Here is a 16,351-nt window from a genome sequence, read left to right as displayed (position 1 = left end):
CCGAGTGGTTTCAACGTTTTCAAAGTGGTCGTGAGCACATAAATGGCGATCAACATGAGGGCCAATCAAAATCCGTCAACACCGGAAATTCCATCGAAACTGAAATTCATGGAAATGGAATCGAACAACAACAAAACATCGATTTATCGCATTTTGACCGAACATTTGGGCTTACGAAAGGTGTGTACACGATTTGTTCCGCACAAATTGACTGACGACCAAAAATGGCACAGAATCCAAGATTCGATTTGACGCTTGTGACCGATTATTTGAGCTGACAGTGTACACGAACACCGTGGAGAGTCGATTAGGCGCCGTTCTTAGCAACTCGGAATGACGCATGGAACGACTTGGCACACTTTACGTGGAGAACTTTACAGCAAGTGATACCAGAGGCCAATAAATGCGCTTAAGTAAAACCAACAAATTTTTTAATTTTAGTACATATTTTTTATTTTATTTAAATAATAATATTTTTGCAATAAAAAATACATTTTTTTGTAAAAATTATTCATAATACCTTATATCTATTATATAAATTTGCTGTATATTTAATAAAAAAATAAATGTCTTAGGTATACACTGAGAAAAATACAAATATTTAAATGATAAAAACCGTTTTCGATTTGTCTGATCTATGTTAAGTTCTCTCTATTAGAATTCGGTATTCCCATTCAAAAATTTTCATTTGAAAGCAACAAAAATAACATGCTTATAGACAAAAATGTATGAGGCCATCTAATTAGAGTATTATCTTTCTTTATTCCATATATGATTAATTGCTTCTTCGATTTGTCAATGTTTGATGAGTCTATTTGTACTTTTAAATATTAATATTGAAAAATGTATAAACTGTAGTCTTGCTCTATTAAGTATTATTCTTCGAATATTAACAAAAAATTATGATTTTTCAAAGTGGCAACATCATGTAACCACTTCTCGTCACATATACTGGCTTTTGGTAAAAACTACTTAAAAATATTTACTGTTCTTTGGTGAGTTGTTTTGGCGGATTGCTTTGATGCTCTTGAGCTTCGACAAACCGGCGTTTCATCTTTAAGACTTTATTTAAGTATAAAATATTAATACGCACGATAACCGTTATTTTTATTCGAATGTTTTGCAGTTACTCTCCCGACTCTTTATGATTGATTTGATTTTCAGTTTCGAAGTTTCCATCGACTTTCAGCATTGGCTATAAGAAAAAAAATAAAAATTGATTTTAAAATAAATAGAAATGTGTGGCTAAATTTGTGGTTAGAAAAATAAAGCTCTAAAAAGCGATTATGTAATTATGATGTTGATACATATATAGTCTTAATATTTAAAAAAATTTCGTATTATAAATCAATACACTTATGTCTCTTCTATCAATCTCTTAGATTCAAGCTGAAACTATTAAAAAGCTATGCTGAAAACTGTTCGTCATCCCTTTTAAAAAAATACATATATGGCAACAGACCCGAATTGAAAGCTGGATCTTAAAAGTAGTCTATGAGTATATGTATTTCCTTCAAGCTAATTGGTTTCGAAATACCTCTTGAACTCTTCTAGTAGCTTAGGTATACTCTTCGATGAATTTATTTGAAAATATACTTGATTGAAGTCTATAATAGAATTCTTAGTGGTATCTCTTGAAGAACTTCGCTCTTCCAACTTGTTTTCTGCTAGGACAAACACTATTTTTCTCAAATCTAAATCTTTTCAGGCGATTTGTACTAATCGGATTCTAGAAGATTAAAAAAAAGTTGGTAAATATTGTTTTTATCCTCCTTTTTCACAGAAAACTATGCTAAATTCGTCAAATATTATTTACATGGAACTTTTTAACCCTCCAACCTCCACTAAAGTGAGCAATTTTTACGGATTTTTTGAAAACCTTTCCAAAAATTATATAGTATAAAAGTTAAAGTCAGTAATCAAAAATTCAAAAATTTTTTCGAAAACTCAGTTCAATGTTTTTTTGAATACTGTGGTTATCACATAATAATTAAATATAATTATAAAATATTTCAAAACACAATTTCATTTCAGAATTTCACTTTAACTATATACTTACATAACTCCATGGCCGACGTGCTGGACTTCGTAAATCTTCTAGTTGAAAGCTGCAAAGTGTTATCCATTTTAGTAAATCTAAAAAGGTGAGTGGTTAATAGTACTTATTTATAGCGTAGGTAATAAAAGTTATTCTTATGAACTACATATACATATAACGAAATATATAATATACTTTATTTTTAAGTAATCAGGCCCTTGGTGTTTCGAAAGAATTTAAAAAGAGGATAAAACCGCCTGAACCATACTATTAAGCTACTCAATCTTTCGGAATAGATCGTATTACATATCAAGCATGTTTAACTCAAAACAAGAAAAAAGTCAACTTCGGTTGCATTTCACTTGTTTTCATGAGAATTTCATTGATTTATTTTGAACTAAATCATTATCGTTAAACCATATTAAAATTCAGGAAACCCCCTTTAAAGCATTAAACCTATTAATGCAGTATTCCAGCGGCTTCGTTATGATAGTTTTAAGTTTTCTGTAAGCTTTTTTTTGATGAAATAATAATTTTGTCTACAGTTTCAACAAAATTTGCTCGACCTCTTTAATAAATGACTATCAAGCACCGAATTATAATATACTATATTACGCAATCAAAAAATCTCTTAAGAGACCATTTCACTACAGTAGAGTTGTATCTGACATTACTAACCGAAGCATACGGAAACTCACTGACACACAACAAACAAATATTTTGAGAAAATTAAACTTCCAATCACCTTTTCTTTATCAGCAATAGCACCTTCTTTTTCACAACCAGCAATATGAATATAATCAGTCCCTGTGAGGCGTTGTAGACATCTGTGAACGCAAAGAGCAGAGCATATTTACTGTTATTGCCAACCATATAACTGATAATCTCCAGCAGCCAGCCAATACCCATTACAATGAACATGCGAAAGAAGAGCCATACACTGAAAGATTTCAGCAAATTTTTACTTTTTGTTGGTAAAAAAATGATAATCATGAATGTGGCCATATGAATAATATACTAGTACTCACTTATTTTGCTGCGAACGCAGATGCCTTTGACTGCAGTCGCCGCGTGAAAAATGCTGCAACTCCTTACGTATTTCATAGATTTTATTGGCCGTCAAGAAAAATATGCCAATATTGAAGATAATCAGCAGTAGGCAGGGTCCATAGAAATAGATCATCGCTGACCAGTCGTCAACTGGAAATTTGTATAGTATTAGATTTATAAATAAAATGAAGTTATATCACGTTTAAGGCTTTATATCAACCACTTACTTTTCAACCAACAGTGTGTATCCCCAATGCCCGACTTGAGTCCTGGTGGTAAATTTGAACTTTGCAAACTGGCTGTTATTATTGTCATCAGCGCTGGCATGCCCCAAGCATAGAGTGAGTAGTAAAGAAACCGTTTACGCTGTGTTAAATTTAGCACTGCACCTTGGGTGATACGGAAATTTTGCCAAAGATCGAAGCAGATCACATTTAGCCAAAAGAAGACGGCAGTTAGGAAGAAGTATGTCACGAAACCTGTTGAAATAAAGTTTTAGACTTACTGAAGATCTCGAATATTTTATGGGGTCTAGGGGAACAATCTGGGAAGCCAGTTAGTTTAGACATTTCTTACAGATCAAAATATCGTCGCTAGTTGAGTGGAATGTCACTAAATTTTTAAATAAGTATCTTAGAAGATCTCGCAAACGATTGTAGAACATTTGAATGGCATTTTATCTCAGGTACTTCAAGTCGATATACAGTAACAGGTTTTTCAATAACAGCGCTACAAAGGGATATCAAAAAAATTCTTTATTCCTGTGAAAGTATATTCGATGGCATTACGTATGGAACTGTCCACCACATGCACGGTTGCAGAAGTCTTGACGCTGAACACGATTTTCAACGGTTTTCAAGAATAAATTGGCCGATACTGCTGCGATATCACGTTTTATAGTCGTTCAAAGTTGATCAATCGTCGCTAGCATGGTGGCATACATCAAAGGCTTGACGTAGACCCACAGGAAATAGTCTAACGGCGTCAAATCGTACGACCGAAGCGACTAATGGACTGGGCCATATCGTGAGATAACACGTTCACCAAACTTGGTTTTCAATAAATCGATTGTGAAATTCGCTGTGTAGCTTGTGGCGCCGTCCTGTTGGAACCACCTATTGTCCAATTCCATATCATCCAAATCGGCTACAAATATTTGGTTATCATTTAACAGTAGCTATTCCCATTCACAGTAACGTGTCGGTTTTGATCATGACTTAAGAAGTACGGCCCAACAACGCTGCCGGCCCTTAAACGGCACCAAACCGTATTTTTTCGGAATGCAATGGTGACTCATGGAGTACGGGTGGATTGCTGCCTGACCAATAACGCATATTTCGCTTATTGACGAAGCCATTCAGCCAGAAACGAGCCTCATTGCTGACGATGATTTTTCAATGAAAATCCGGATAATTTTCAAATTGTTTCTCAGCCCAATTTACGAACATACGACGGTTCTGGTGGTCAATCGGCTTCAGTTCTTGGATCAATTTGATCTTGTAAGAATGTAGGCCAAGATCTTTTCGCAAAATTTGTTAATTATAGCGTCCCTATTGAAAATCCCGTTACTTATACATATTTATTAATTGAGCGGTAGATCGTCATATTTCAAAATATCCCTGATTTGGCAAACGATGGAAAAACAGAATCTATCTGTATCATTTTGAAAGGCATTTCTCTAAGACTTCTATAGAATTTTAAAAGCTTTTTTTATGTCTAAAATCCTACAGATATATTTACTTCTTGGTCAAAATTTTAATACTTAAATCTTTGGTGACCTTACTCGTATATGATAAGCCATAATTCGATAAAAGAAGTTAGTATCGGGAAAGCAGAAGGTCTGCGAAGGAAGAAAGCAGAGAGCTTGGAATTTTCTAAAGAAATTCTGGAATTGGATCAGTCAGATCATACTATATGTTTTAAGTTAGGTACGATCGAAGTCTCTATATCAAAAAAAGATTTTCCGATTTAAATAATGTAAAACCTTGGAAAAACTTACCGATTATAGCGCAAGCAAAATTTTCTAAATCTGAACGCTGCATATTGACCACAACAATGAGCGTCGTGCCAATAGCTAACGAAAGTAGATAACAAATCAGGCATTTCGTATGCAAGTTCCACAATTCCGGTATGAGCCAATAGATTAGAATGGTGACATAAAGAAATGGTGCCGAAATCAGCATGACTGAAAAGGAAAACAAAATTAAATATAAGCACTATCGCTCTCCCTTCACTTTCTCTCTCCCTTACTTATCGTATTGAGCATGAGCGTTGTTGGCTCTTTATAAACAACCGGACAATTCATCGGATTCAACACAAACCCTTCGCTCGTATTATAGGCCTGCAAGCAATAATCTCGCCTCGAGTAATATTTCGCATCGCCAACGCGCAACAATGTGCCATTCTGTAACAAAAAACCGATAACTGCTTCACTTGAGGACTTCGCACTCGCATCTTAGGTTTACATACCTCAAATAACTCCCACTGATCGTCTTCGTATACATGTGGCATTAGCATATAGCCACCTTCGCATGGTATCCCCTGCTGCACCACAAACTCATCCAGCAGATGCATTACGACCCGACTGCTATTTCGCAATGTTACATTCAAAAGTGGCGAGTATTTGAGCTCCTCATTAAGTACTTCTTCACATTGAGGCGTGGCATCTGCGCTTGTCTGATACATATCCGCTCTTGGGTGACAGCAGAACTTTACACATTGCTTGATCTTGCACACACAACCGCGTACATGCCTCTCCACGGGCTTACGCTCACCTTCGAAGAGCTCAATATAGTCATATTCGCCTGTTAGATGTGCCGGCACCACCAGCCCTTCATAGAGGTACGATCCATTGGCGAATTTGGTACTATCGGTTAAGGCGACAGTGTCTTCGAATACGCAGTTGGGTATATCAGCTAGAGAGCTTTGATAGAGTATAGCGGCTACAATGAGCAATTGGCAAATACGTGTCGTCATTTCATCGGTTTATGGAATTGAAAATGTTGAGGAACACTGGAAGTTTTGAAAAAGTTTTTAATGCAAATTGTTGTATTGGGAAGCCGAAAGTTTTCATTAAGTCAGGCTCATATCATCTCAGGGAAAATTGAGTTTATATCCATCATAAAAAGTTAAAATTTTTTTTTTTCTCTTTAATAAACCATGTGTCAATACCTTCTTCAAATAACTACCAAATACCAAGATATTAATGCCAATTTAATTTTGAAATTTTATTCGGAAAAGGTTTTCCGTAGTGTAGAAGTAAAACTGATCGACCCCTACATTAATCTAATAACTGACTATCAATAGTTAATAGTCAAGAGTTCAAGCGCTCAAATCTGCTCATTGATGTTTCGGAAGAATTTTTCAAACACTCGGAGGGGTTATGGATCAGAAATACTGGGAGGAGTTATGAATGAGTTGATAATCTTTGTGGTAAACATTTGCAATAAAGCTACAATCAGCTTTTGACCATCCATTTCATATCTCCTAGAACTAAATTCCTTTAACGCTTTTTATGCCCTTGTGAGTTTTTAAGAGGAATCGAAATTATTGCCTTATTAAATTCTACAACACCTCTGGAATATTGTCCTAAATTTTCAAATTGATCCGAGTAACATCCGAGTTTCAAAGATACATCCTTGAGAACTTGTGCGCTCGAGGCTAGCTAGGCTAAGTGTGCCGTGTTTCAACGCGTTTTTCTCGAATCTGTGTGTTTGAAGTAGGTTGGCAAGATTTCTCCAGAATTACTCAACCGATCTTTTTGAAATTTTACACAGGTCCTTGAGATACAATTCTTAAAGATTTGGACGAAGGATCCCCTTTAGATTCGAACTATTCTCTTCGTCCAAGTTCTAAGTTAAGGTTTTAACTAAAACATGTATTTTTCACTTTAGATGAACATGTAAGGAGTTATCCTGCCAACGCGGGGGCATTTTTTTTACCGAGGAATAACTGAAAATGGCGTCGCAAGGACGATCTTAAGTCGCTAGACTGAGAAGATATTGCTTTTAAAAGGTCGCTGTAAGTATCAAGTATTTAAGGATTGTATCAGACCATGGATTGTCTCAAACCAATTGGGTTAATTTCGGAGACTACGAAGAAGAACTAGTATTTTGATGCATTGATCAAACAAATCATTTTCTAGGTTAAAGATAGACGAAAAACTGTCGACAATAGTTTAATTGGACCCTAAACTCAAAGTTCGAGAGTAAAATTCGCATCGTCACTTAGATCCGAAGAAATCTTTATTAAATTATTAAAATTCATTGAGCTGCGGTTAGTTCGGAAATAGCCTAACCGCTAGAATACTTGTATAGTTTGTATTATTATTATTTTCGTTTAAAATACCTTATTTTTAGATTTATATGTGAATATATAATTTATATTTTCTAATTTCTGATTCTCTCTCATTGTAGGCGTTGAACTCGTGTAATAATTATATTAGTCAACGCACAAATTAATCCACCCACTCGCAAATGCCATTTTATTATATTATATACTGGCAAGCTTTGACTGATAACAGTACTCTGTTCGAAGCTTACAAATGTTTTTTAAATGAGTAATTACGCGATAATGAGGCATAAAACATGGAAAATGCGAGTGAGAGGCGAGCCTACAGTTAATGAAAACAATATAAGGCAAAAAAATGCAAAAATAATTAAAATCAAAATAAGAATGTAATTAAAGAAACACTTTTTCCAAGTTCATAGCTTGAGGAAATTGATATGAGTGGATTTAAAAAATACTAATTCACATTAAAACAGTGAGTCAAAGGGAAGAGCGTTGTTTGATTGTGAATTATATATATTTTTTTATATGTACATATGTATTTTTGCACAATATAAGTGGGTCTTATCTAAATTTGCAGCCTTCAGCTGGTTTTGTAAGGATCCAGTAATCAAGAGTTTATTCAAAGAAACGAAGCTGTATTTATCAAACACTTTCTAGCCTGAATGAGTAACATCCAAGAACTATGGTATATAATATTGCTTTTCTTGCAGATGTTAATATTAATGTTTTGAGAAACTCTTGAATCATTGCTTAGAAAGGCCACATACAATATTTGCGACACGTCAGAAAGTATAAACAGCTGCCTAAGCCATTTGGCTAAGCAAAGAGTGCATTATCTTGAAACAAATATTTCATACCAAAAATTTATCAAGTTCAAGAGAAAAATATTAGGTTTACTCAAATATGGATTTCTTCGTTACCTTAAAGTTCACTTCGCTGTTTGCTTAACTTTACATTTTAGGAATCAAGACGTAATGGAACTTAAAGCAATAACGCAAAAAAAAATTTATGGATATAGTATGATGTAGACGATGAGAAATTTAAGAATTTTAAAGTTTTCTAACAAATTTAGAGAATAGAGCTATCTACATATATACAAATCTGTCCGTCCGTCCATCCGTGCAACATGTAACTTGAATAAAAATTAAGATATCTTGATGAAACTTGGTACAAATGTTCCTTGGCAAAAAAGTAAGGCAAAGTTCGTAGAAGGACGTAATCGGACCGCCAGTTTTAGATAAAATCACATATCTTCGGACGTGCTCGCCCGATTTCAACCAAATTCAGTACGCAACATTCTTATATTACAGTGTGAAAATTGGCGAAATCGCACTACAACCACGACTACTTCCTAGATAACACAATTTTAAATTTTATCTGACTGTTGTCTTTCCAGTGTACAAAGCAAAAAGATAACGAGATGAAACTTTGCACGAATAATGTCCTTAGCGTGTGCCACCTTATGATAGAAATTGTTCAAATCGGGCCAAAGTTGTTCAAGCCCTTTCATACCGAATATGTAAACCCCAGTACTTTTAGTTGACTTTGGACTGGAAATTTCGGTCAATACGTGAGATATTTAATTGGAATGCAAGAGAATTATTTGCTGAAAATGGTACGTCTGTGCGTCAAAAATGGATTTAATCGTGTAAATACTTTCCTCAGCTCCCATATACCTAATAGTTATAACGATTTGCCAACTTCCAGGTGACTTTACACCGCATATGTCTGCCAATATGTGAGTATCTTAATGAAAATTACAGGATATGTTTTACTGATAACAGTGTATCTTTGTGCCTAAAATGGATAAAATTGAGCGAATTTCCTCCAGACCTAGCCGCCATATCAACTCTTAAGGTTATATATTGATTACCGACTGTTTGTTTGTAGCAAAAACTTTAACTCCGGGGTCATGAACTCAAGCCGTCCGGTCACGTCGATCGCCTTTGTTGCCTAATACTTGTATACCCTGTTGTATACAATATTTATATGTACTTATATTAATATATTAAAAAAATATTGATTTTCTTATCGTGCCTGTGCAAAATACTTCATAAACTTTAGAGAAAAACTTGATAAGCCATAAAACCCTTTGTATTTTCTTTCATATACTTTTCTTTATAAAATTTCTTTTTTTGGAGGTTCTTTATTGCTTGTAAAATATGTTATTATCAGTAAATTACTGTTAATTTTAATAAAGTTTTTTTTCGAATTTGCGCCTTTAATTTATTTTATCTTGGTGGAAATATTTTACATTGCTGAGTGTTTTTTATACTCTGGAACACGTAGCTACAAAGTAGAATATTTTTGTTCAACAAACTGTTGAGTGTAATATCTAAAACTAATCGAGAGTATAGTATACAGTTATGTATCTAAAGTTATAAGGATGGCGAGACAAGTTGAGTTCCCGATGTCTATCTGTTCGTTTGTTTGTTACATGTGTTTCTTGGCACCTATGGATCACTACCAAAAATTTTGACCTACGACTCATCTGATAACCCGTTCTTTGGCGAAGTCTAAACGAAATTTCTTTCTTTATTTTATTCTGAGGTAAGATGCTTCTTATGTCGTGTTCTACTGTGGAACCTTTTATCGTTTAAAGTTCTTTGTATTGTTAGGGGGATTGGTACACTTTTATGAATTAATTTTGGAAGTTTTTATAATGTTCCAAAACAAAACTTGGGCGTAACAAGTTCTTTTCAAGCCATCCCGCAGGGGACAGTTTAAAGAAAATGGTTTAAATCAGGATGATAAACCACAGCCACTAGCTCCCATTTCAATGGGCAGTGCGAGAGCATAAGAACGGTATACAGTTTGACTTTTTTTTTGAGGGGTACCTGGGTTTAACAGGTTTCAAAAAAAATCGATTTTTTTTATTGTCTTATTAAATGCTAAAAAACACCTCTAGAACTATTGTCCTAATTGTTTCAAGAGTGATTTGCAGTAATAGTTTCGGAGATACAACCTTGTGAACTCGAGGGTAGCTGGGCTAAGTGCGCCGTCTTTAAACGCGTTTTTCTCGAGAACTACTCAATCGATTTTCATGAGTAATAGGTCTTTGAGGTACAATTATTAAAGACTTGGATGAAGAATTTTTCCTCCCGATTACAACTATTTGAAAAAAAAACCTTCCGCGAAATTTTAACCTGTTTTTATAAAAAATAATCCTGCCAAAAAATCCAATTTTCAGTTTTCTCCTTCGTCCAAGTTCTAAGTTAATGTGTAAACTAAAACAGGTTCTTTTTCTTTCACTTTAGATGATCTTGTAAGGAGTTATTCTGCCAACGCAGGCACTTCTTTTTTCCGATGTGTCACCGGAAATGGCGTCGCAATGGCCGAGTTTAAAATACTTTTTTCGAAAAAGTATTTCTTATTAATAGTGCATGTTTGTAACAATAAAAAATTCTAATAAAATGTTTCATTTAAGTATATGAGAAAAAAATGTTCTTTACCCGAGGAAACCCATGTTAACCCCTTAAAGGAATATTTTTACTGAATGACGAATGAACACAATTAATTTGTTATTGTCGTAAGAAACTGGATTACAAAGTTGGAACTGGTTCTAATAATTTGCTAGTGTCTGCCAAGTGTTGTTGTTGATTTTTCATTAGAACAAGCTTATTTTATCTAGTACAGATAGCAGATTGAATTTCAAAACTCATATGAATGTTATACCCCTGGGTGTAATTACACATTATATATAGGGTGATTTTTAAGAGCTTGATAACTTTTTTTTAAAAAAAAAAAACGCATAAAATCTCATCGAGTTCTTATTTGAAAACGTTAGATTGGTTCATGACATTACCTTTTGAAGAGTAATTTCACATTTAAATGTTGCACCGCGGCTGCGTCTTAGGGGGTCCATTCGGAAAGTCCAATGTGGGCAAACTTTTTCGAGCATTTCGGCCGCGAATAGCACCGAATTTCTTAGAAATGTTGTCTCGTCCAAAGCTGGAATAGGTTGCTGGCTTATTTTTGTACGACTTTAGACTTGGACGTAGCCCCACAAAAAATAGGTCTAAAGGCGTTAAATCGCATGATACTTGGGTGGCTCAACTTACGGGTCCATTTTCTTGAGATGAATTGTTGTCCGAAGTTTTCCCTCAAAATGGCCATAGAGAATCGCGAGCTGTGTGGCATGTAGCGCCATCTTGTTGAAACCAACATGTCAACCAAGTGACAGTTCTTCCATTTTTTGCGCAACAAAAAGTTTGTTAACATCGGAACGATAGCGAACTCTCCATTCACCCGTAACGTTGCGTCACCAACAGATCTTTGAAAAAAACTACGGTCCAATTTGATTCCACCAGCGTACAAACCACACACAAAACAGTGCATTTTCGGGAATGCATGGGCAGTTTCTTGGAGGGCTTCTGCGTTGCTTCTTCACCCCAAAATGCGGCAATTTCGCTTAGTTTACGTAGCCATTCAACCAGAAATGAGCGGGGGGGGGGGGGTGGTGGGACTCATACGCTGAACCAAAACACGGGGGGGGCCGCGCAGAAACACATTCGAAAAACCGACACCACTGATGTTGCGTAATTAACAGCATTCAATGATTTGCAAGCGTTGGCCCCCCCCCCCCCGTTAGTAAGGTCTATTCATGATGAAATGTCAAAGCATTACTGAGCAGTCTTTCTCTTTGACACCATGTCTGAAAATCCCACGTGATCTGTCAAATACTAATGCATGAAAATCCTAACCTCAAAAAAAATCACCCGTTATATAAATACTTATCTTATCAAAACCAAATGTTTCTACAATAGATTATAAATAATTATTTCTTATATTCTTTAGCCGGCATACTCATAACCACTCATTTATGTTAGAAAATATTTTGAACGAATGTGTGTACTAGGGTGATTTCTAATTTTCATTGTGACTTCTCAGATTATAACCGATTCAACCCATTTTTGACACAAGGACATTGTTGTTAGGATTATCTCTGAATTTCAATTATATATCTCAGACGTTGACCGATATTTTCGGTAAAAACTCTACTAAGAGCACTTGAAATGATATAACTCCTTAAATGATGATTAATATTAATTTTTGAGCATTTCTCAAAATTGTTCGGGTCTTATATTAACACTTCCATGCTCTTATCGAACGAATGAAATATTATTTTGAGAAAATTTATTTTAAAAATTTTTAATTTATGTTTAAGGCACTCAATAAAGAAAAAAACATTATTTCTGATTCATTGCAACCACCCTAATATACTCAACATCTTATCGTCCACTCACAATATCGCTGTGAGAAGGATTTGTGCGCTTGTGTATGTGTGTTTCTGTTGTATATGACACAGATTTCTTTCAGCAACATGTTTATGGCAGCAGATTTTAAGACACTAATGTCTCTTGCTGAAAACCTTAGTAGTAACCACGTGTTGCTAGGTAAATGTAAACGGCTGTGTGCGTAAGAATAGTATACAAAGAAAAATTTCAGGCTGGATTTTGCTTTGTATGGTTTTACCAACAGTTTTCATTGATATTTTTTAAATTTATAAAAAAAAAATTAAAAAACTCAAAGTTTTACACGCGTCAAATTGCTCTTGAGTACTCGTGATAGCATGCAATTAAACAAACTTTGCTGTGGAGACGAATAGCATGACGGCAGTGACTCAAATTTTGCCATAATATAAACAAATGATAAGAATGGTGATGTTCTGCACGTTGCAGTATGAGTAATAATATGCCGTAAAGAACTATGGCAGATAACTTGAGCATTTTAAATTTAACACATTATTCGTTTTTAAAAAGCTTGCTGATTATTATATGTGTTTGTAGCATTATAAATTTTTAATGCAAGGCAATTACTTATTCTATTTTAAACCCCCATTGGTCCAGCCAACGCATTTACTATATGTTTTTAAATTTTTTCCGTTTTTTCTTTAAAATTTTAATTTTTCCATTTTTCTTTGTTTATTTTATATTTATTTCTGATTTAAATAAAAAAAAGTTGGTATAAACATTATATACATACCTACATATATGTATGATATAACGGTATATTTCGAGTAGCGAGAACACAGGTATCCGCGGCAGTCGTCTGAGGATTCAGCTTTCAGAAGTTCTGGGTTAATGGTTATCCGGCCCAGGAATTTCTTGTTCTTAATAGCTCTGATAGCAGTCATTAATCTCGTTTCATTCGGGTATGAGGTGTGGAATGTCACGTCTTGGTATGTGACGTTGGCCAACCGCATAAAACGGCGTGATAGCCTCCGACGAAGTTGCTGAGAGCAATTTTTCATAAAACGCTCCCAGATGGTAGTCTGCTTATCTTTGGCCGATGTCAATTTACCATCTTCATCTTTTAGCGGTTTGGTGGTTTTGAGTGTTGCGTTTATCAGTTGTCATATCGTTTGATACAGGCAACGAGGGCGGGTACGTTTCCGCGGGCTCCTGCGCTTTTCTAGCTAAAGTGTCAGTCTAGATTCGTTTATCCGTTCTAGCGCTTTTCTTTATCAGATTGTCGGTTTTGCTGTAAGTGTGCCGTAGTGCCGCATCGGCGGATCTCGTCTTAGCGGTATTTAACTGATTTTTGTTTCTGTGCGTTCGTTTATTAACCACCATGGGAAGTCTAAAATCCAGGATTATCGACATGTATTGATAAAACGCAAAAAGACTTTTTCGACTACCCAATTATAAAGGAAAGGTCTTCGGCCCAAAGATTTCCACTTTTTCTTATTCCATAGATTTTGTAGGAAATTGAATGTTCTACAAAATGGCATCCCATGATTTATTTGAAGATCATTTGGGCCTCAAAAAAGCACCATTGATTCTAAAATCACTGAATTCGTAAAACAGCGTCGTGTTAACGTCTGTGAAATAATGCTTTCCGATTACCAGGATGTCATGAAATGTATTACTACTGACGATGAGCCTTGGATCTATGCTTACGACCCAAAAACAAATCAATCGGCTGAAAATCGTGAAAAGGAAAGCCGAAGCCGAAAAAAACACCGCCAGAAGTTGATTTTAACAACTGTTTCGAGGATTGGAAAAAACGTTGGCACGAGAAGCTATGACCGAAGCCAAATCAAAAAAAGCTGGCGTTTTAAAAAAGTTAATTTCACCCAAAACTTTGAATCGAAATATTTGTCTGTGAGTAATCACTCAAGCAAATTCAAAAATGTAGTTTTGAGAAAAAAAGCGTTTCAAGTTAAACTGGTAAAACTGATTGAACTGAGCGGCTTCACTTTAGAAGACTGTACCTCAAAAACTATTTGAGATATCGAATTAAAATTTTAGTATGTTATTTTCAAAGTTATAATCTATCAAAATAGGAAGAGAAAACGATTTTTTGTTTTAAATTTCACACTAGGTATGCGCTTTAAAGCAGGTAGTTAAATCACACTCTACAGAGCTTAATCCTACTGAGGGCGGAATCGTTGAATTATTTTTGGAATCTTCGCTTAAAATCATGTCAAATATTTTAATATTTAATTTAAAATTGATAAGGTAAATAATTGCTAATAAGTAAAATGCTGAAACGATTTTAGTATTTTTTTAACTGTTCGGTACAATAATCGGAGGCTTAAAAATTGAAAGCTTGCCGCATGATTGAAAATGCTTAATAAAAAAATCAAGTATAAAGATATATTTATAACAAAAGTTTTAGTAAATTTTTAGTTGAAAATTGTTTGAAAGTGGTTGCCACCTGTTTGTAAATTACACTTTATTGAACTAGACTCAAATATCACTTATTACAATATGAGTGAGAAGCCAAAGTAGTTTAAAAACTTTTATTGTTGAAATAAATTTTGAAAAAGGTTGCCACTTATTTAAAAAAAACATTATTTAATTTAACTTATATACTATAATCTTCAATACCAGCTACAAATTAATCATATTTAAAAAAGTTTACTTTTAGAATTATTTTTTAAAGAGGTTGCCAGCTTTTTTAAATACACAGTACAGACAAATTCATAAACTGAAATTAATATTATCTTATTATATCATTTGATATTAATAACTGAAAAGTATTGTAGGCAGACATACATATGTACATACATATGTATGCATGTATGTATTATATGTACTTAATTTTCACAGAAGTATTTTTAATCAGCAATGCAATTATCACACTTCAGCTATCACAAATCGATTTTATCATTAATAGAATTTGGCAACCCAAGTAATGACTAACACTTTTTAAAGGTTAAAAAAATTTAATAAAAAATATTCAAAATAAAATAAAGTTGTATTTTTTGTTTCAATTCTTCAATATTTTTTCTATTATAATTCAGCCATATTTTCAAAGTTTAATTAAATTTTCTTGAATTTATTTATTTTATTTCTTTTTTTGTTAATTTTATTTTATTTATTTATTTTTCCAATTTTATTGCATCAAAATATATCAAATTTCGCACTTTTAAAATAAAATTTTCAGCACTCACATTAAATCAATATTTATTCACGCTCTATTTGTAAGAATCTGGATATTTATCCGCGCCGCCGGTATTTTAGTCGCACTCTCACTCACATAAATATTAGCAACTAATTTCTTGCAGTACAAATAATTCTCTTCACAAGTATTTATATTTTCACCGCACGGATAATTTCTGTTCTGCAAATACGAGTATATCTATGTATGTACATATGTGTGGATATGTCTTATTAGGTCCGTAAAACACTTAATTTATTTCCCGTTATTTACGTTATGAACTACACCGTCTGCTCAATGAATCGTAACTGTTCGAATATTACTTTGAAATGAAGCACTCAGTCCCTATCAAAATTCGCGCAACATACATACATACGTACACATATCGCGGTATATGCATGTGTTACAACTGTATGGATGGATTAATGAAAACATTGTGTATGTATGTAGATATGTGCAACTACATATATGTAAATATGTATTTTTCAATAATTTATCTAAATAATATATACTTTAAATATATGTATATACATATATGACTTACATTTTCTTAAACATTTATTTCAGTAGCGAAGAAAAAGAAAA

General features: G+C 34.0%; 1 protein-coding gene across 2 annotated transcripts; it reads right to left on the bottom strand.

Annotated features, from left to right (window-relative positions):
• Positions 1-444: 444 nt before the first annotated feature.
• On the bottom strand, positions 445-16,071 carry LOC105224857 (G-protein coupled receptor Mth2). Of its 2 annotated transcripts, none has more exons than XM_049457281.1 (9): positions 15,780-16,071; positions 5,558-6,100; positions 5,339-5,492; positions 5,088-5,273; positions 3,316-3,567; positions 3,067-3,238; positions 2,784-2,978; positions 2,060-2,136; positions 445-1,195 (listed from the first exon to the last, which is right to left on the bottom strand). In XM_049457281.1, the coding sequence occupies exons 2-9, from the start codon at positions 6,062-6,064 to the stop codon at positions 1,161-1,163; spliced, it is 1,578 nt and encodes a 525-aa protein (XP_049313238.1). In that variant the 5' UTR covers positions 6,065-6,100; positions 15,780-16,071; the 3' UTR covers positions 445-1,160. The 2 variants fall into 2 exon arrangements, with proteins under 2 accessions (XP_049313238.1, XP_049313237.1); XM_049457280.1 differs by having other exon boundaries at positions 2,784-3,002; positions 15,780-16,064.
• Positions 16,072-16,351: the final 280 nt, after the last annotated feature.

The sequence above is a fragment of the Bactrocera dorsalis genome, chromosome 5 (assembly GCF_023373825.1).
Source record: "Bactrocera dorsalis isolate Fly_Bdor chromosome 5, ASM2337382v1, whole genome shotgun sequence".
NCBI lineage: Eukaryota > Metazoa > Arthropoda > Insecta > Diptera > Tephritidae > Bactrocera > Bactrocera dorsalis.
The sequence above is the reverse complement of the archived record's forward strand: the minus strand, read 5'-3'. Positions and strand labels throughout refer to the sequence as shown.